At 40.7% G+C, this 22,578-nt stretch overlaps 1 protein-coding gene across 1 annotated transcript in view; it reads left to right on the forward strand.

The window, feature by feature from the left end:
* The first annotated feature begins 8,728 nt into the window (after nucleotides 1-8,728).
* CAMK4 (calcium/calmodulin dependent protein kinase IV) overlaps nucleotides 8,729-22,578 on the forward strand; it is a 102,169-nt gene continuing 88,319 nt past the window's right edge. Inside the window, exon 1 of the mRNA XM_035888457.1 lies at nucleotides 8,729-8,868. Within this exon, the coding sequence (XP_035744350.1) occupies nucleotides 8,729-8,868 (140 nt within the window). The remainder of the gene's footprint in view (nucleotides 8,869-22,578) is intronic.

Raw genomic sequence — 22,578 nt, forward strand, 5'->3', positions numbered from 1 at the left:
GAAACCCCATGCAATGCTACAGGCATGGTGATGAGTGGCTGGAGAGCTGCTTGGCAGAGAGGGATCTGCTGGTTGAAAGATGGCTGAATATGAGCCAGCAGTGTGCCCAGGTGGCCAAGAAGGCTGATGGCATCCTGGCTTGTATCAGGAATAGTGTGGCCAGCAGGAGTAGGGCAGTGATCGTGCCCCTGTACTCGGTACTGGTGAGGCTGCACCTCAAATGCTGTGTTCAGTTTTGGGCCTCTCAGTACAGGAAAGATGTTGCAGTGCTGGAACATGTCCAGAGGAGAGCCACAAAGTTGGTGAGGGGTCTGGAGCACAAGTCTTATGAGGAGTGGCTGAGGGAACTGGGGTTGTTCAGTCTGGAGGCTGAGGAGAGACCTTATTGCCCTCTACACCTGCCTGACAGGAGGATGTAGCAAGGTGGATGTTGGTCTCTTCTCTCAAATAACAAGTGATAGGATGACAGGAAATGGCCTCAAGTTGCATCAGGTTTAGCTTGGATGTTAGGAAAAATTTCTTCACTGAAAGGTTTGTCAAGCACTGGAACGGGCTGCCCAGGGAAGTGGTCGAGTTAGCGTCCCTGGAGGTAATTAAAAGACAGGTAGATGAGGTGCTTAGAGACATGGCTTAGTAGTGGACAGGTGTGGTTGGACTTGATGATCTTGAAGGTCTTTTCCAACCAAATGTTTCTATGATTCTATGGGCTGTAATACTGGGTGGGAGTAATTTCTCCTAACCACAGTTACTATTATAGTTGCCTGTATAAAGCTTTCTTGGTGATCAGAGTTAAAATAAAACACTTGCAGGGCATGTTTCACCTGACCTGTTCCAAAAGTCCTTAGAATGGAATGAATCATGTTCCAGAATTGCCCATTTCCCTCTGTTAACTGCAAAGGGAATTTAGATTATTATTGGGGAAGTAAATACCAACGTTTGATCAGATGAGTTTTGCTCACTGTTTTTGTACAGACTGAGATGGAAAGAAGAAAATTGTATTGAGTCAGACAAGTAATTTGATGGTTCAGAAAAGGTATTCAGCACTTCTCTTGGCATTGCAGTCTGTTACACAAATGGGAAGATAAAGCTGAGGTACAGCAAGTCTGTTTGTGCTAATGAGGCATCTGATGAGTCTGCTAATAAGGAAGAATTACTCAAAGTCCTGTGTTTTAACAAGAGCTGATGTAAATATTGTGGGGAGTTAAAATTAGCCAGAGAAGTGTAATACTTACTGTCTCAGCTGCTGGTCTTACTTTGCAATAGCACATCTTTCTGAATTCCCTTGCACTGACATTGTTTGCTTTTCACTCTTTTTTCCTCTCTGAAGACAACGAATTCCCTGGGTGCACTTGAGAATCCTCCTCTGGGTTAGGCTGGGAAGAAAGTTTATCTGAAAAGAGCCTGGCTAAGTTTGAGACTATTCTGTTGATGTTTGTGGAAGTTTTAACTGGTCTGTCAGAATACATTGTGCTGATGGCTGACATCTTATGTGCTCTGGCCAAATTCTTCACGATTGTGTAACCTCTTCAATCCCTTTAACTCAATGAGAAAGTGAAGAGTCGTTTCATACTAAGACTAAGGTGTGCTAGAGAAGTAAAGGCTTTGAAAAATCAGTAGGATAGCCAATTTTGAAAGTGTTGCCATATGCCAAACTTTTTGTAGTGCTCAGTGAAATGGTCTTTACAAGGAAACCTTAGGCATTTTCATCATATGCTCAGACCATGTTAACTGATGTAGTATCTGAAGAGCTAAGAGTTTGTTTTTTTCAATAATGTCAGTATATTTAATAAGATATTACCTCTTCTTGCAAAGCTTGCCGTTTTAGACTCTCATGGCTAAAATAATATTATTCCTCTTACAATTACTGTACGGAATATGATGTTCACTTTATCATATGAACATTACTTGAAATAACTATGGAGAGGTTTTTTGTTGGGTTTTTTTTTGACTTGTGCAGAAATTTCTGAAGTGGAACCAGAACAGCAATTTTCATTATAATGGTATGTAGCACTGCAGGAGTATTTGAGTAAATGGAAATAATTTCAAATTACTGCTGTGTACTGCCTGTTTCTAATACTGTGGAGTAAAAAAAAATAATTTGTGTGTTCATTTGTAATAGCCCTCACAAAATCAAGTTTTTGAGGATAAATTGAAAAAAAAAAAAAAACAACCCAACAAATCTCCAAAACAAAACTTCCAAAGCAAAAAAAAAAGGGAAAAAAAAATTACTCCAGTCAAAAGACTGTGAGCCTGCTCTAGGCAACCATGTTGTAAATAGCTGTATTTTCTGCAGTTTCTGTAACTGCAGCTATTGTGCTTACAAATGGTCCATGTAACGGTGAACTTCAGTAAGACCACGAGGTCCCCTTGGGGGATTGTTAATACAGCAGTAACTGCAAGATGGGAAGCCTGCCCCTCATCATCACCAGTGGCAGCGGCAGTGCTGCCCATAAGGCAGGACAGCCCTGCAATTCCTGTCCTTCCATCAGCAGGAGGCTGCCTGCCATGGTCCTGCACCTTCCTCTTCCCCAGGGTTGGCCACTGATGTCCCGTTTGATCTCCTCTCTTCCCTGCACAAAGAGTTGGCAAAGCATGCTTCTCACATGAGCTCACCGTCCTTTTCAGATGACATCTCTAGGGGCAGCGCTCCTGCCTCAGACTAATGGATGCATCTTGGAGTAATGAAATTACAAACCCAGACTTCTTTTTTTAGTAATCTCCTCCTTTCTTTTACTTTAGTAGAGGCAAGGGGCTCTCATTTATCAGAGCCAGTATTTTTCATTACTGGACAAACTACACTGCTATAAACTAAGCACCCAAACTAATGACCCATAAATCTTTGTTTATGGATAATTACTCTTTGCAAATTAATTTAACTCTGATGGACAAACTATGAAGCTCTGACTTTCTACCATTACAGTTGATAGGCGTAGACTTGAAATTTAGGGGAATAATTTCACATCTTTAAATTCTAGTCAGAGAGATTAATAGAGCAAACTGGGAGAAAAAAAGCTAAGTCTTGATTTTGTTAATGATACTGTCGGTAGACCTTTCTGATAACTGTAGAAAATGTGCTGAATGCTGTGTTACTCCTTTAGGAACATAATGTGATGATGATAATGTGATGCTCTTACAAAATTGCATAGGCCCTTGGTGGGAGAATGAAGACGGAACTGAGGTGTGTGTGACACAGTGAGTGAGAAGTTTGATGACTTTATTTTATTTTTTCTTAATATGTACAAAATTGTGTTGAGCAGTAGGTTAGTAATAGTTGTTAGTTTCAGCAGGGAGCTGAGCACATTTGCCAAACACAGTCTGTTTAAAAAAAAAAAAAAAATAGAATGATGAAATCTTCTCTGTCGTCTCTTACAAAATCTATGCTATTTCACAGAAATCAAGAAGTGAGCCTAGAAGTTCCCCGTAACTGGGAATTACTTTTGTGGCCTATGTTACTGTAGTATGACTGCAGTGAATGTATACATTCCAGTAACATATATTAAACCATAGTGTACTAATCTAGGATAACTTCTGTAATTATTTTTACCAGTAACTGTGTATAAAATATGTCATATGTGTGGTGAAATGACAGTCTGAAGTACAAGCTTGGACCTTATTAAGGTCCTGAATAACGTTAACAGTATTATCAAATGCTGATTACTCTGATCATTTATCTTTGTGATGGTGCCTTTGAACAAGCAGCAAATATATCTTTCCTCAGATTTGAATGGTTGGGATTTCCTCTGTTCAGATTTTCTTTTTTCCTAAAGCTAGCTGCAATATCTGTCTCTGTTACCTTGCAAATAGTAATCAGCATGCTGCGCATTTTTCCCTCTTGCCATCCATGGCTTATTAAAATGTTTGGTAGCTCGGTACTGTCTGAGTATTGTCTGAATGCCTGCTAAGTTTTCTTTAAAGATGTCTGCCTGTTTGCCCAGTTTTCTTAATAGTCAAAAAACCTACTGGCTAGGTTGAGTCAACGCTGAACAAGTAATCTCAAGAGCCAGTGTGGGCATGGTGTGCTTTTCCCACGGAACAGAGTCATGCCCAGCTGCAAGTGAGCGTTCAAGCCTCAGAGATCCTGTGTTCATCAGAGGACACATCAGCGTGGCTCTGCAATGCCCTCTGGTAGCGTGATTTGCTGTCTGGTCCTGAGGGTAGCATAGGTTTGGCAATCTGTTTCTCCTTTGAATTTCAAATAGTGGGCAAACAGAAGTGAAAGGTGGTGACATGATATGGCTGATAATTCTGTTTTACCTGCAAGAGAAATAACACAACTGATTATAAACTGCATTCAGAACAAATTCTTATATGGAGAACATGTGTTCTTTTACAATACTTTAATACTGTGGCATAAGGAAATTACCAGAGGCTGAGGAATTATCCATGAGGTGTTGTAAGACTGTAAAATGTTATCTGCTATGAAAAGGGACATTCTCCATCAGAAATTCATGTATGTGTACTAGGAGGCAGTAGGCTGCGGTAAATGCCAATATCCAGGAAATCAAGCAGATTCCAGAAATTATGACTATGGCAAAAGACTATCACTAAACAAAGCGAAGGAAAGTTTTCTTTAGAATACCTTTTGTGGGGAATAATTCAGTATTTGAAAGTGCAAATGAAATAAGTAAAAAAAAAAATGCACTTTGACTGGGTATGTTGCACTTATTTTTACTTCCATAAATAGTACTTTCCTGTTCTCACACCCTCTTGTGGCCCACACTAGCATTTTTGTTCCCATTGTAGTCTGATGATGGAATGTAACATGCATTGCTTTCCATTAAATGTAGGATGAAAGAATCTCTGGCTGAAAATCATGCACCTAGATTTTAAAGTGCTGCCTCCACTCCTTGTGTGTTGGTGAGAAGTTTTAATTTCCATGATGCAGTGCAGAATGGATTCGGCTCCTTGCAGTGTTTGGAGTTCACTGTTGTGTTTGCCGCTCTTGTCTGTGCCTTTGTGAAGTGGAGAGGATTCATCTGAATTCATGAGCAGCGAACCATTGAGTGGAAGCTCAGTGAGTCAATAGTGGATTCCCAAGCAGGGGTGACGTGGTCTCAGACCAGTTCAACAAAGGGATGATGTCTGACTTGATGCAAATAATACAGTTCATCTTCTCTTGTGTGGCTGGCAAAGGGGATATTTGTCAATGTACTTCATTTTTTCCTGCCAATAAATGCACTAAAAATATCCTAATTCCACCTGTCCTGTTTCTTTCCTTTCTTCTGAGAGGAGAGGGAGGATTTGCAATAAATAACAACAATGTTGTTTGGAATTGTGACATACTGAAGTATTTGCTGAGTGTAATCACATAATATTTGCCCTGCGCACTTACCCCTTGAGAGCAATCCAGTGACCAAAACTGAGAGCTGTTTCACAAACCAAATGAATCAGCCAAAGAAACGTGGGTCTTCTGAGTCAGAGTGACCTTTTCAGGATTTCTTTCCTTCTTTCCACAGAGTTTCACCATATGGCCAGGCTATCTCAGCATCTCTGCAGCAGCGGCATTTGATTTCTCTGCCTCTACCCAGGCCCACCCTGCTGAAATATTAGTCAGTGGACTATGCCAGAAGTTAGTGATTTTCACTGGAGGTGCAATGCATGTATATTTAAACACCTTGGTTTTACCTTTCAAAAAGGCCAATGTGCCACTTCTTAAGAAACGAGCCTAACTTGACTTCCCAAAGAACTCAAATGAAAGGATAATGACCGGTAGTCAGTTTCTCAGATAATCATGTCTCTGACACAGACCGGCACAAAAATTGTATTTTAATAAGAAGGTGAGTTTTTGCCTCAGGGCAATAATTCAGGAAATTTACTTAATTTTCTATTATTGTAGCTCGATACTGCAAAACAACCCCCACAGTAAGCTTAGGTCTTACTGGAGCTATTTGTGAAGTCTATGATGAGGAAGCTTTTTTGTCCTTTGATAAAAGCAAAGAGGTATCTGAACTACATGTCTCATTTCTTTTTTTTCCCCTCTTCTGTTATTTTTTATTAAGGCCTTAGTAGTCCCATGTTAGAAGAGCAATGCCGCTAAAGGAAGGTGTCTTTTGCTTTTTACTTTTAGAGCAACAAAGGCATAAATTTAATACTCTAATTACTCATCTTCACAGATTTTACACTAGAACACCATGCAATTAGGTCTTAATTCTACTCTGTTGCTGATGGCAAGTTTGCCCTGTAGATAAATTTTGCATTTATGCTGCTACAGAAAGGCTTACCAAAGGCAAGGGACTTCAGAAGTGCTTGAATTGGCTAAATGCAGCCGCAGGGAGAAATCTAGAGATGTTGGAGTAAATGTAGGATAGCAGCGTGTTGTTCAGGTATCAGGCTTTTTTTCCTACGGGAACTGACATAATGGCTTTGAAGAGTCCTACTCAGAAATAAGAATACAGAGAAATGAAGCAGTTAATTTGAAATATATGACCTGAAACTCCTAAGTGGCTTGCAATAGCCTGTAACTAGCTTCATCTAAGAACAAGAGTACATAACAGAGAGAAACATTTCTCAGTAACATCTGCTTTGGAGTGAATTTATTGCTTATGTATCTGAAAGATTAATAGATACAGCTAGATGGGTGTTACTTAGTTTTTCTATACCCTGGAATTCTGGTTCTGGTTCTTTAACATTGGGCTGCTTTGATTGTGTTTTGTTCTTTATCTAACTGACATATTTTCCACATTGTGCCGTCATTGTCTATATGTACAACTGCATGACATCACCATGTCCCACTTCTGACCTAAGCTATTTCTCAGACCTACATCAGATGTCTGCAGCTGAAAGGCTATTGTATAACTCAGCTACTCTTCACTCTTTATATCCCACCTCAACTTTCTGCTGCCTTTGAAAGGAGATAGAGAGGGTTTCTAACCGTCCCAAGCAGCAGAAGCACACATTTGAGGCTGCCTGTCAACTCTAAAGAGAGCTAAACTTCTCTTTACTGGGAAAATGGTGCCCAAGAGTAAACGCTGTTACTGAAAACTTCTCTTTTCCTGTAAATACTGGAAAAACATCTTAGTGATGTCTTTCTGATGGTTATGTTCGTTTCTTTTATTTCCATAACATCTTTTCCCAGGAAAACAGAAAAATCTAGGGGTTTTGTCAGTGTTACAGTTTCAATGTGATACGATGTTACTCAAGCTAGCTCTGAATCATTTGTTTTCCCTTGTGAGTTTACCAGGGGAAAAAAGATGGGTGATGCGCATTTAAACCCTCATTAGTATTAGCTTAGAGATTGTGCGTGTTCCAGTGTCCTGCGATAAATCATGGCCCTGTGGCTGTGTGTGTAGACCCTCCACCTCCCTCAGGTCATATCGAGGTTATGTTCATTGCTTCCTCTTGCTATGGCTGAACATTTTTAAGTACCTAAATTAGTTTCTAGGTAGACCCTAGTTTCCATCAGTCTGAACCACATTTTTGATAGAACCAGGGAAAGGATAGACACTTAGGTGTAACCTAAGTCTGTAACATTTTTACTATGAGGCATTTTAGTTTACGCTCTGCATACCTAATTTACTAACTGACCCTAAACAGAATTGGGAGATTTGCTGAGATAAACGGTGCGCAGTCTTCCCCAAAGTGGAGATGCTTAGGGGAGAAAAATATGAATCATGGGTAGAAAGTCACAGAACTGCTGATGGCTTCAGCAGGTAAATGGAAGAAGTGGAAGACTGCAGGAGGAGAGGGACCGAGAGTGGGATATAGCCTCCAGTGTCCCTGAGACTGCAGTCTGCATTGTGCACAACACTTTTTGGATCCTTGGGCATTTATAGAAAATGTAATATAAACGGCTTGCACTAAAGAGCATGGCCTGCCATTAGCCGTGATCATTAATATTTTGTCAGCCATAACCACCTGGCTTTATTGTCAAGACAGGACATAGTCCTCCACAAATTTCTGTGATCTGTCTGCTTGCAACAGTTTTTCAAGTTTGTCAGTGTATTCAGTGTTTAAAAAGCATTAGTGTTGTTTCATTAAAAACATTAGTTTCCTGACTGAATTCCCAGATTTGCCATTGCCAACAGGTTTATTATTAAGTCAGTGGGGGAAAAAAATTGTGTTTTCAAAGATTACAGATGGAGGTGTAAGGAAAGAATCTCTGAACAAAAACCTGGACAAACGTCTCAGCATTATAATGAACCTGAAAAAAATTTTTTTTTTTTTTTTTACCAGGATGTAACAAATAATTTAAAATTATGTTATACTTTGCCTTCCTTTTTGAAGCCAAAGCTTTAGAGAGCCTGAGTGTACTGAAGTTCTTTGTATAATCAACATAAGCTAAAACTTTGTGATACATCTTTTGCAGGGTAAAAACATTATTAACTAGATACTTGCACTGCATATGAAAATTACATATTTTAAATACATAATAAGCAATCTGGATGGATGGTCTATTGATCACAATGAGTACTGTACATACTCTGTTAAATTTTCAAAAAAGAATTGTGGTTCAATTCTGGATGAGTTTTGGCAAATCAGACTGACAAAGTACCAGCCCAGAAGCAGCCTTTCAATGTACTAAGTTTGCAGAGTTTGACTTCAGAAGCTGGCAGCACATAAGATCTCATTGAGGGTATTTTCTCTTTAAACATAAAACCCACAAATCATGGGAGGGGGTGGCAGGAGTATGTGATACCTTTCACAGCTTGGTTATTATTCAGAGGAAACTGCTCTGCATATGAATGCAATGCTTGATCGCCTCTCTGTGGGACACAAAGTGTTGTGCGGCATGGCTGGTCAGCCCTCTGGAAGAACCCGCATGTCTGACGACAACCTCATGAAGATCTATGGAGGTCTGCGTCAAAGCCTTCCTCCCTGCTTGTGCATCACAGCTCTTTTCACAGGTCTGGTGGCGTCAGGCTGTGGCTGGTGTGGGTGCTGAAGACCATGCCTGCAGAAGACATTTGCTGTGCAAGGCGGGCACCAGCTATTTGCTTACGTCAGCTGTACGACCATAACCCAGTTAGTGCTTGTAAGCACATGAACCAGTGCATGGGCATAACTGACAATGCTTTTTATTCCAAGCCTCTCTCTGAAAGTACATGGGGAACTTTCTTTTAATATGTTTAAAAAATAAAAAGTGAATCTGTAAATTCTGTACAGACTACGTTGCAAATACTGCTTAGCCATGATACATTTTAATGAAGGCTGGAAATGCCAGTCTTCAGACGTGTCATTGGAGTATGCAGTGCTTGACGTTTCAGTGTGATGGGGAGAACATGAGAGAATTAGTTTTTTTAAATCTGTAATACAACATTGTCTGAATTCTTTATGTACATGAGTACAGATTGACATAGATTAGATTAGAATCATTATCCTGGATTACAGAGCAGCTCTGGCAGCTAAAAAGCCTCAGTCCTTTCAAAATGGAAATTGCAATCAGTGGAAACTGCAGTTTTTCTCTAACATAGCCGATTAAACCGTGTTTGGTGTAGGGAGCTTCAAGAGAAGACAAAGGTGTTCATGGACTAGAAGATCTGGAATCTTCTCACGGAAAACAGTATTTTCACTCTCATAACTACAGAAAAGTGCTCCCTCATCTCAAGCATTGAGTAGTGGTGACACTTTCTGGAAAACGTAATTCACTGTACACGCACTTGCTTGCTTATGTATGTCATTAGTTATGAGGATGGTCTGTGATCACTGTCACTGAGAATGGTTTTTGTGACATTCTGAACATGTTGAAGTTCCTGTAGGTATAGACATCTGCACTGGGAGCTGTCAAATGATAGGAAGGAAATGCATGGAACAGGGGACACAGGAGTAGCTCTGCAAAGGTAGAAAGTTGAAGGTACATCATTGATTAAGTTTATCAAGGAAGAAATTTGAGAAATGGGCTAGGGGAAGAGGAAAAAGGTGAAAAAATCAAGTCCTTTACTTAATAGGGAAGACAAGCAAATAACACATTGTGTAGAAAAAGCTGGGGTCTTTGTAAAATAGAATATTAAAGGACCGGTTAGAGCAGATGTGAGAATGTTTAGGTAAGACAGAGTGCTGATGTCAGTGCTGAGTTGGTGATGTTCACCCCAGAATGCTGAAGAAGGAAACTCTCAGGAGCAAAATGTGAGTCTTTGGCTGTTATCCTTGGGAAGTGACTACAGGCAGGTGAGGTCCCAAAAGTCTAGAAGAAAAGCAAAATACAGGTGAGGGAAAGAAGGGAGGAGGGGGATTAAGTCCATAGATTGTAGTTCAGTAAGGCTCACATCGATACGTGGAAAAATATTGAAACAAATCATCAAATGATCTATTTGTAAGAGCTTAGAGAGTGGTAAGAAGGAGGCAGGCAATACTGGCGTGACTTGAGTCTGTGTGTGACTCAGTGGGTGCTTTTTGTTTGTTTTGTTTTGCAGAGTGCCCATGGCCTAGGGTATAAGGTGCACATAGTAAAGATGATGTACCCTGATTTATGGTGAGATTCCCACAGGGTTCTTGTGCTGGGTTTATGTGGCAAGATTTTGGTAGCGGGGTGCTGCAGGGGTGGTTTCTGTGAGAAGACACCAGAAATTCCCTCCATGTCAGACATAGTTGATTGCAGCTGGCTCCAAGACAGACCCACCACTGGCCAAAGCTGAGCCCATCAGTGACATTGGTGGTGCCTCGGTGATAACATATTTTAAAAAAGCATAAAAACCACTGTGCAGCAGCAGTGTGAGAAAGAAGTGAGAACAATGGGAGAGAAACAGCCCTGCAGACACCAAGGTCACTGCAGAAGGAAGGCAGGAGATGCCTGAGCAGAGATTCCTCTGCAGCCTGTGGTGAAGACCATGGTGAGGCAGGCTGTCCCTCTGCAGCCCAAGCCAGCCTGGCCCCCGGCAGCCCATGGAGGCCCACGGTGGAGCAGATATCCACCTGCAGCCCAGGGAGGACCCCATGCCAGAGCAGATGGATGCCCAAGGGAGGCTGTGACCCTGAGGAGAGTCCATGCTGGAGCAAGTTCCTAGCAGGATCTGTGGCCCCATGGAGAGAGGAGCCCATGATGGTGTGGGTGGGTGGTAGAGAGTGCTCTGGGGCGGCTGCCTCCTCATGGCAGAGATAGCTCAGGACTGATGCAGCACTGTTCCTGTGTGCCTGTGGAAGAAATCTGACATTTAGGGAAGGGTGAGACCTACTTAGGTCTTTCCCAGCCACCTGAACCAAAATCTGCCCAGCTAGAAAGTTCAGGCTTTGTAGTTTCAGAAGATTAGTCTTGACTTGATACCTCCCCTGCGCTTGCAGCAAGTTGGCATTTAGGCATCAAACTTTACCAGGACTGCAAACTTCTTGCTTTCATGGAAATAACCCCCCCACTGATGCAACCTGCAGCAGAGTATACTGCCTTAATGCTGTCTTCATTTTCTCAGAAAATCTGTTTTTCTGTTTTATGTATAGTATCAATGTGCTCCCTCCTGTAGCTTCCTCTTTGTACTGTAGCTTTTTTATTGCAATAAAATTACAGCCCAAGTGTAAGTCTCCAGGTTATTGTTATGATGATGGCACAAAAGTATCAGAAATGACAGATAAAAAGTACTCCCTATTATGGAAAAATTAGTTGTTTCAGTTTATCTTTTTACTTCAAAAATAGAGTATCTTTACTGGAGAAGATATGTAAGTATGATCAGAATTCACAAAACATTACAAAAAGTGTTCATTTAGGGAGCATTGGCAAAATGTAATACACTCCTTGAAACTCTTTTGCATTGCATGTCTTTCAGTCTTAGCTTTTCTGATTAGAAATGACTGTCCCACCTGGTTTAAAGAAGAAAATTTACAGAGCAGCTAGAAAAAAGCCAAAGAACTTTTAAATCTGCCATATATTAGAAGTTTGTTTGTTGTCTTGTGGTAGGAGATCCTGGGTTGGAACTGCACATAAACTTCTTGGCAAAAGCAATGTATTTCAGAGAAGCCATTGCATAGGAGTTGATGATTCAGCACAACATGAACCTCCAAGGAGAAAGCTTCATAGCTTACCAAAATGAGGGCTATTCAGGAAAAGCATGAGCACAAGAGCTTGCAGAATCCCAGAAATGATTTGGCCTAAATTAGCTTGTAAAGAATTTTGTTAAAAGTTTGGTTTAGATATGCAGAGACAAATAGCCAGGAAATTTTCCCTGTCTGATTTAAAAAGGTTACTTTTTTCTATACAGAGTAAGCTGCTAGTAGTCAAACTTCTGTAACCTCCCTTCTACTTCCCTTTCCTCAACCAGGAAAACCAAGAGTCATTAGGGGATGTGTGAAGCTCTTTGTGCTGCTACATGTTGTCATTTAGTGTGAAGGCCAGCTTGCCTTCTGCGCTTGGAGATTGTCATGAAGCGTAATAACCAGCGATGTTGACACCTACTTGAAGTACAGGCTGTTTAAAACACTTCCTGATGAAGGAATGTGTGACCAGAGAAAGTCAGGCAGTTCTGCAATGGCCTGGGAAGGAAGGTCTGGCAACACACTTTTGAAGGTTTATAAAAGTCTTTACTGTGCAGTGCTCTTTCCCCTTACATGCACTAAGATTAAATAAACAGTGTTTGTTTTCATTAGTATCTCTTAAGAGGGAGGGGGAGAAATAAGTGCTGCTTATGAGATAATGGTTTAAGTGGTGCTTAAAATAAGACACATATATTTCCAGAGGAGCTGTGTTCACTGAACAGTCATCGGGCTTTGTGTGCTGCTTAGGGAGGCACAGTAGCTGCACGGCATGCCACAGAGAGAGAAAGCCCACACACAGAGTCTGTGGCTGTGAGAATATGCCTGAGACTTGCCAATCCAAGGATTTGGGTCTGCGTCTTGCACAGGTAGTCTAAGTACCTGGTTTTGAAAATTTGCCCCGGTGTTTCCGAAGTCCAGTACCACGGACAAAAGTCTGCATCCTGCTGGAAGCAGTAGGAGTTCATTTGGTCCATTCTTCTACCTCCTTTTCTTTGCTCTCCCTATTTCCTTGAACTGCATAAACATGAGTGGGTAATTACTCTCTTATCTCTGAAAAGAAAAGAGCAGTCTCAAAGGAAACTCCGTTCTAAATAAAATATTCAAAATCAGTTTCTGGATCTACTGGACTGCAAGAGCTTCCTGTCGAAAAATCAACCTGACACTATTACAAGTTCATTTTCAGCCAACTTTCAGCTGCAGGTCTTTTTCAGACTTGGTAGGAAGGAAATTGGTTTTTCCTATTGAGAATCCCCCTGCTGTTTCAGAAATACAGTTGTTCTGTGAAGACCAGGTGAGGCAGACTGTCCCTCTGCAGCCCATGGAGGCCCACGGTGGAGCAGATATCCACCTGCAGCCCAGGGAGGACCCCATGCCAGAGCAGATGGATGCCCAAGGGAGGCTGTGACCCTGAGGAGAGTCCATGCTGGAGCAAGTTCCTAGCAGGATCTGTGGCCCCATGGAGAGAGGAGCCCATGATGGTGTGGGTGGGTGGTAGAGAGTGCTCTGGGGCGGCTGCCTCCTCATGGCAGAGATAGCTCAGGACTGATGCAGCACTGTTCCTGTGTGCCTGTGGAAGAAATCTGACATTTAGGGAAGGGTGAGACCTACTTAGGTCTTTCCCAGCCACCTGAACCAAAATCTGCCCAGCTAGAAAGTTCAGGCTTTGTAGTTTCAGAAGATTAGTCTTGACTTGATACCTCCCCTGCGCTTGCAGCAAGTTGGCATTTAGGCATCAAACTTTACCAGGACTGCAAACTTCTTGCTTTCATGGAAATAACCCCCCCACTGATGCAACCTGCAGCAGAGTATACTGCCTTAATGCTGTCTTCATTTTCTCAGAAAATCTGTTTTTCTGTTTTATGTATAGTATCAATGTGCTCCCTCCTGTAGCTTCCTCTTTGTACTGTAGCTTTTTTATTGCAATAAAATTACAGCCCAAGTGTAAGTCTCCAGGTTATTGTTATGATGATGGCACAAAAGTATCAGAAATGACAGATAAAAAGTACTCCCTATTATGGAAAAATTAGTTGTTTCAGTTTATCTTTTTACTTCAAAAATAGAGTATCTTTACTGGAGAAGATATGTAAGTATGATCAGAATTCACAAAACATTACAAAAAGTGTTCATTTAGGGAGCATTGGCAAAATGTAATACACTCCTTGAAACTCTTTTGCATTGCATGTCTTTCAGTCTTAGCTTTTCTGATTAGAAATGACTGTCCCACCTGGTTTAAAGAAGAAAATTTACAGAGCAGCTAGAAAAAAGCCAAAGAACTTTTAAATCTGCCATATATTAGAAGTTTGTTTGTTGTCTTGTGGTAGGAGATCCTGGGTTGGAACTGCACATAAACTTCTTGGCAAAAGCAATGTATTTCAGAGAAGCCATTGCATAGGAGTTGATGATTCAGCACAACATGAACCTCCAAGGAGAAAGCTTCATAGCTTACCAAAATGAGGGCTATTCAGGAAAAGCATGAGCACAAGAGCTTGCAGAATCCCAGAAATGATTTGGCCTAAATTAGCTTGTAAAGAATTTTGTTAAAAGTTTGGTTTAGATATGCAGAGACAAATAGCCAGGAAATTTTCCCTGTCTGATTTAAAAAGGTTACTTTTTTCTATACAGAGTAAGCTGCTAGTAGTCAAACTTCTGTAACCTCCCTTCTACTTCCCTTTCCTCAACCAGGAAAACCAAGAGTCATTAGGGGATGTGTGAAGCTCTTTGTGCTGCTACATGTTGTCATTTAGTGTGAAGGCCAGCTTGCCTTCTGCGCTTGGAGATTGTCATGAAGCGTAATAACCAGCGATGTTGACACCTACTTGAAGTACAGGCTGTTTAAAACACTTCCTGATGAAGGAATGTGTGACCAGAGAAAGTCAGGCAGTTCTGCAATGGCCTGGGAAGGAAGGTCTGGCAACACACTTTTGAAGGTTTATAAAAGTCTTTACTGTGCAGTGCTCTTTCCCCTTACATGCACTAAGATTAAATAAACAATGTTTGTTTTCATTAGTATCTCTTAAGAGGGAGGGGGAGAAATAAGTGCTGCTTATGAGATAATGGTTTAAGTGGTGCTTAAAATAAGACACATATATTTCCAGAGGAGCTGTGTTCACTGAACAGTCATCGGGCTTTGTGTGCTGCTTAGGGAGGCACAGTAGCTGCACGGCATGCCACAGAGAGAGAAAGCCCACACACAGAGTCTGTGGCTGTGAGAATATGCCTGAGACTTGCCAATCCAAGGATTTGGGTCTGCGTCTTGCACAGGTAGTCTAAGTACCTGGTTTTGAAAATTTGCCCCGGTGTTTCCGAAGTCCAGTACCACGGACAAAAGTCTGCATCCTGCTGGAAGCAGTAGGAGTTCATTTGGTCCATTCTTCTACCTCCTTTTCTTTGCTCTCCCTATTTCCTTGAACTGCATAAACATGAGTGGGTAATTACTCTCTTATCTCTGAAAAGAAAAGAGCAGTCTCAAAGGAAACTCCGTTCTAAATAAAATATTCAAAATCAGTTTCTGGATCTACTGGACTGCAAGAGCTTCCTGTCGAAAAATCAACCTGACACTATTACAAGTTCATTTTCAGCCAACTTTCAGCTGCAGGTCTTTTTCAGACTTGGTAGGAAGGAAATTGGTTTTTCCTATTGAGAATCCCCCTGCTGTTTCAGAAATACAGTTGTTCTTGTGTGTGGTCTAACCCAATTTTTTAAAGGGGCTAAAGGAAAAAGAAGAAAGAGCAAATGTATTTTGTATACATTTTTCTTCCACAGTGTGGTATGAAGTGCTCTGATCTTCACTTCGTATCTGCATTTCAGCAGTCTTACTTGAAGCTTTGTTCAGGAACCAACTTTCTGAAAGTTGAGTTACACCAAAGAGAGCAATATACATATAGTAAAGCAGTAACCTCTGAAAATCAATGTAGTTCGAATTTTGCTTCCATATTTTCAAATTAAGGTCTGAGATACTGATTCTTGCTCTTTAAGTAAGTCTGGGTCAGCTGTATTCTTCCATTCATAGCAAGACAAGGAAGCCAGATTTGCCAAAATACTTTTAAGATATGCAGTGTTGGTGGTCTGTTTCTGCTGCTCAATATTTACCCACCAGCTAAACAGAGAATTAAGAAGTAGTATTTGAGGTGGGGGAAATAATCTAATGTTAACACATATTATAGAATACAGCTAATTTAACCCCGGGCTGAATGCCAGATGTAATGCAGTGTTTAGACTCCTTGTGGTATAGAGGTCTTTTTTCTATTTTTTCTGTAGATTTCCTGCAATACTTGAGGGAGGAGCCCCACTGGAAGCTAGTGAGAAATACACTGCTGCAGTCCCAGCAGCCAATCTAGCCCACATCTGAAGGATTACAATTCCACAAATTGATATCTGTGGAAGTTACAGGTTCAAGAATATTGTCAAGCACTAGTTTGATGACCATTTGTTTAAAAACAGCGTATATCTTTGTTGGGAATGTGCTTGTGTAAGGCTCCTTTTGTTTGTCTGCCAAATGCAGTGAAGGCTGAATATTGAAAATATCTTGTTGGTCTATTTCATTGCATTTGCAGGCCAGCCTGAACAGGAATCAATTGCTAAAAAGTCCTTTCACCTCAAATATTAGGAAATCAACACAGCAGCTAAAAGTCATAGAATCAAAATCTGAAAAGGTGTGGATGTTTTTCTTGTGAAAATTAAACCAGACAGAATTCTGGAATGCAATGGAATTAGCTTTCCTTTCCAGAACTGTGTGTTTTTTCCACTAGCCTTGCCGCCTTCAAAGATTAGTTTTATTCCTTATAGAATGCTGGATTTCAAGGGGTTCCCCCTCCCCCCCCGCCCTTTATGTTTGTTTTGTGAAATTTTCCATTCTCTTTAAAAGTTGTAAAAAAATGAAGGGGAAGGGAGGGCTGCAGTTACGCACAACTGTCTGCAAGTGCTGTATATGAAGATATTAATGTTTAGAAGAAGTTTTTAGATCAGATTTGAATAATTTAAGAGTTGTTTTGATACATTTTCACATGAAATGCAAGTTGTGAGAATTTCCAAATTTACATGTATGTGCTTTTTTAAAGGAACACAATAGTAGGAATGTCGGGGAATATGCATTTTTTAAATGTAATTTTCATTTGTATGTATGTCAGTAGCTTTGTCAATGATTTTTTTGTTCAGTTCAGTCTTTGGCTTCAAACAGGGCATTTAATTAATTTTGAAGTCTAGGAACAGTAATTTCATTTCTATAAATCCATTTTGACCACCTAGTGTATATATAAGAAAGAGTGAGTTAATGTATTTTAATTTTATACTTCTGTAAACTGTGCAAAAAAATCAGTATACTTTATGGAAACCAATACTGGACTTTGATCTGTTACTGCAGTTTTGGCAGCACAGATTTCCATGGCTCTGTAACAGGTACAGTTTTCTTGGACCATTCATTCTTTCACCTGGTTTGTTTGGACAGAATTGATTGTGTAATCATTCTTTGACTGCATAAAGCACAAACTAATTTATTTTTCAAAAATCAATTCAGAACTTAAGGAATTTAATGCAAATGAAATTTACAGGAGATTACCTTGAGGACTGTATTTGTACTGAATTGATTCAAAATACAGTATAAAACCCGGGATGAGTGGGCATGGTATGGAGATGCTGACCTACTTTTGAAAGGACCAATTTTCCTACTTTCCTACAGTGAAAATACTGTCGGTGACTGTTTATTTTATTGTAAAAACTTCAGCTCTAGGAACTCACCTTTTCTACCTACCTGTGGCCAAAAGACCATCTAGCTGTGTTTCATTTTGGTTCCTGTTTCAGAGGCAGAAGCTTTTTGTGGGTGTGGGGGAGAAAATGCTTTTTCCAACCTGCCTCAAATTCTGTGTCTTTTCTTTCCTCGGCTTTCTCTCTCTGCCAGTCTCCACCCCAGGTCCAGTCTGATCCTGCAAATTCCATTTTCTCCTTTATGTGCAAATTCTGCTGATCAGTTCCACCTCCTTAACACCCCTTCTGGGCGTCCCTGCCTTCCTTCCATCTGTGCTGACACCACTATTTTTGACTGCATGTACTTGAAGTGTGACCATGCTTTTTCTTTTGGCTTCGCAGTCTGGACTCCTTAGCACAGGCAGAGCACTATGGTGCTGTCAGCCTATCTATAAAACACTGTCCTATGAATTCAATACACCTGAGGACAGTAATAAGAAAAATAATTCCAGAATACTCAACAAAGTGTATATTAGGGGGAGGCAAAAAGTTTTACACTTTTTAATTTTAAATATTTTTGAAACATTTTTCAACTTCTTATGGAAAACAACACACATACAGAAAGCAATCATCAAATTTTATTCTAGCTTCACATATTAAATAGTACTTTTAATACTTCAAATTTTTCATGCAGTCATTGGACTAGTGGCTGAGTGAGTCTATCATGTCATTGAAGGAAGACTAGTTCTGTGCTAATACTGAGTTGCATGTGTAGCAGTCGTGATACATTCCATGCACCGGACATCATGAAGTTTCTCATGAGTTGTCACTGTCCTCGTTGTAGGTGGCATCATATGGAAGTGAGTGTTTTTACTGTCCATTATGACCAGGTAGTTTGGGTGTATACATTATTTTTATGTTTTTTTAAGTTCAGAACTGGATATAGAAACATATTTGTGTAGTAAAGCATATAGCATACATAGTAAATTAGTTCGGGGATTTTTTTTTTGTTCTTTAGCATGTTCACAGTTAAACAGGGGCTTTAAAAAGTAAATGTTAAACAGAATCGTTAAGCAGCTTTCCAGACAAAAACACATATGTCAGTAAAAGAGAATGACAATGTTTTCAACAATGTAGGAATTCTAATTTATACTATTCTCTAACTTGGCCAACTATATATTCCAAGAATATGCCTTTTTTCATATTGTTCCAGCCAACTCCAAATAATTTATGTTTTGAATTCAGGCAGCCTGTTCTAGGCAGAGATGCAATAAGGCAGCAGCTTGATGCTCCTTTAAGCTTAATTTTCTTTACAAGTAAGTGCACACTTACATAAATATATATAATAAAATATTTTATAGAAATATAAGTGTATGTATATATGCAAATATAGATATGTATGTATGCATGCATTCACCACCTCCAAAGAGGGAGGAGCTGGCAGGATCAGTTCTAAATATGCTAACACAATACACTGAGTAATCTTGTGGTTGGACTTGTCTGGAGTACGGGACGCTTAATTTCTAGTTTATAGTCTGAATTGCGAATGGGTTGCTTGTCAGTCACACACTGCAATGTACTTCTGCAGGTGATTATTAGCTGCTTAGGCTTAGGGTCCTCTCAGTTTCTTCTGTTGAAACTGTTCATGCTGTAGGATTAAATATTCCCTAGTCTTGGTATCTGCTGCTTATCAAGTAAGTGCTTTAAGCATTATTGAGTATAGGTGATCTCTTTCTATAGCACCCTTAATATTTATCATTCAGATGAAGCAGAACACCACCTGCAGAGAATGGGACATTGAGAGGTTCGTGGTCTGTTTATCTGGCCATAAATTTCATGCCAGTAGAAAGCAGCATGTTGCCACCAGAATTTTTGGTTTCCACATATTTGTGTTTTCTGACCAAAGGCATCAATGAAACGTTTAGTTGATACAAATTCCAGACCAGGTTCTGAGAACCTGGCTGATGGCAGTCAATGTTTGATGTTGAAAAACTTAAGGGCAAGACGTTACAATCAGGAGCTCTCTGAGCTTTTCAGTTGCACATGGGAGTTTTGCAGCTGAAGCTTCCCACTGCTCTTTGGTGATGAAAGCTTGAATCGCTTCCATTACATTGGTGACCTTCCAAGTCATACAGGCTCAGGAAGCCTGTATGTGCTGATTCAGCAGAAGGCTCACTGAGCTCCAGCAGGAAGCCAAAATAAGCGGAGCAAAATGCCCTTATTTGCACAAGGGAATTCTGTTTGTACATTTACATTGAGACCCATAGACTGCTTCCCCTCCATCCCCCCGCATTTTGTTTTTTAATGCGACACAGCAAAGAGATCCTGTTATCACCAGAGATGAGAAGTCAGGTCTGTACTAGTAATTGTTTTCTGCTAAGTTTTGCACCAGATGTCGTGTAAGCAGGTTTCCGTCCTGTTCCTGAGTCCTGGTGCTGGTTTCTGGCATGGAAGAGTGTCCTGGTCTCGGCTGCGATACAGTTAATTTTCTTCATAGTAGCTATCATAGTGCTATGTTTTGGATTTAATACCAGAATAATGTTGATAACCCACTGATGGTTTTAGTTGTTGCCAAGTAGTGCTCAGACTACTCAAGGACTTTTTGAGCTTCTCCTGCTCGGCCAGGTGCATAACAAGCTGGGAGGGAGCACAGCTAGCACAGCTAACCCAAACTGACCAAAGAGCTATTCCATACCATATAACGTCATGCTCGGGGGGAGGTAGTCGGTTGGTTGCGGAGAGAGTGATCATGGCTCGGGGAGAGTAATTGCTGCTTGGGATGGGATGGGCATCGGTCAGCGGGTGGTGAGCAATTGGATTGTGCATCATTCATTTTGTACATTCTGTATATTCTCTTACCATTCTCATTATTACTATTATTATTATTTTCTCTTATTAAACTGTCTTTATCTCAGCCCATGGCTCTAACCTTTTTTTTTTTTCCTTCCCAATTCTCTCCCCCATCCCGCTGAGGGAGGAGGGAGTAAGCGAGCGGCTGCGTGGTACTTAGTTGCCAGCTGGGTTAAACCATGACAGAGGAAGGCAGTCTTAGCTGTTGGCTCAGTGATCTCTTTCCTGGCGGTGGGAATATATCTGTCAGAGCTGGGCATAAGCACATAAACCAAAAGAGCACTCTGTGAGAGCGTTCCCAAGTCTTGTGATATCTTGTCATCATTTTTTCCCCAAATCAGGACTCTGGGAACGTGCTGTCAGAAATCTTTACAATAGGGAATAATTTCTAAACTAGCCCCTCTGTGTGTTTTGAACGGTGACTGATGAGCATACTCATCTAGACATGCCTTCATAAATCCCTGTCTCTCTGGGCTGTCGTATGCCTCTTTTAAAGATTATGCTGTCTCTCTTCCATTTTTTGTGTGTAGCCAAATGAACTGCTAAAGGTGGTGCCATGCTACCCCTGCTGGTGCACCTGTCCATCTCATCACTAAGCCAGTTCTGTGAAATCGTCAGCGGTGTTCTAGTGGCTAGGTTTTTATTCATGTGGAAGACTTTGCAGAGCCAGGTTACAAACTGGTAAAGCAAGCACGGACAATAGTATAAGACAACAAAAGAGACAGTGGCAGCCCTCCATCGCTGCAGCAGCAGCAAACACCTGGAGTTGTGCACAGGAATGGTAATCTATTTATTTGGGTCATCAGCTGCACAGCTTATCTAATTAAGCCCTCAACCAAATAAAATAATTTCTAGAAGGTTTGCTGCCTGCTTAGTAAGAGCATATGTATACTAATGAGTTTAATATTTATATTGCAGTCTGGATATGTGAAGCAGGGTACAAGAATGATTTGTAGTTTATGCAGTGACTTCCCCATTACAGTGCTGTAGTGAAATACTGGAGATTTAAACCTTATCACAGCAGGTCCTTAGAATTTTTATCTTTTAACATTTTTGGTTGTAGTTAAAAGATATGAGGCTTTTCTTATGAGGCTTTTTTGGATGTGTTGTATTTTTTTCTTCTTACTAAACAGAGCCTTTTGAGACTTGCCCAAGTAGAGGAGATCTAATTAAATTCATGTAATGATTCTGGGAGTCACTGAGGCTTGCTGTACTCCCACACATTTATCAATACACTGTTATGAGAGACAAATCATTTTAGCATTTGAGATGAAGTGAAGATTACTTTGTATGTGTTTGACGCACACAAGCCCTCAGATGATTGAGCTGTGTAACCCTTGCCTCAGGTGACCTTTCCTGATGAAGAGGTCTTTCTGAAATGAATCTTCTCAATCAAATGACAGTTCTTGTGCTCACTCATCTACTCATAAAACTACGGACATGCCTAGTCAGAGCATTATCTGGCATCTGTGCCTGTGCTGAGGAAGGAGAAGTGCAGAGTATGCATGGTGGTTTTGGACAGTAGTGCACCCAGAATAATAAGCCCTGTGTCACAGCTTTATTCCTATAGTCAAACATGGCTGTGCCATTCCACTGGTTAGAAGAAAGCTGCTTGTGTCATTCTGCAGCTCATGGCCATCTCCTATAGACATACAGAGATGGGTTTCTTCTGGTTCAGAGACATCTGTAGTGCAATTCGGTGTGTGGTATATATGAAATTCTTTCACTGCAGAGTGGCTGTGTACAGTTCTGCAATGTATGTTATTTGAGAAGTTGTGTATGAGAATGGCAGCCCCCTCTAACTTAAAAATCTGCAGCTATTAGGAAATGCTGAGTCTTAGAATGGGTGACAAATCTCTTGAGGACAGGAAGCTTCCAAATATGCCTTAAATCCAGTGCTGACATGTAGCACTTCAGTGCATCCATTTCAATGGTGGCTGACACTGGGTTGCTCAGCGGCATCTAAAAGTAAATGTGGTAGAATAAAAAGGCATCTGAATTGTTTGTAACCATTAGGGTTTTGCCAGAGGTTTTTCCTCTCTTTAGCTAATTCAGAGAGTACAGATCCCTTCCTTGACAATAACAAGTAGAGCACAGCAAGTAACCTCAGCAGCTGAGCCTGCCTCTGGAGACTGTCTAGCCCAACCTCCCACT

This window comes from Egretta garzetta, unplaced genomic scaffold (assembly GCF_000687185.1).
Source record: "Egretta garzetta isolate BGI_Z169 unplaced genomic scaffold, ASM68718v1 scaffold271, whole genome shotgun sequence".
NCBI lineage: Eukaryota > Metazoa > Chordata > Aves > Pelecaniformes > Ardeidae > Egretta > Egretta garzetta.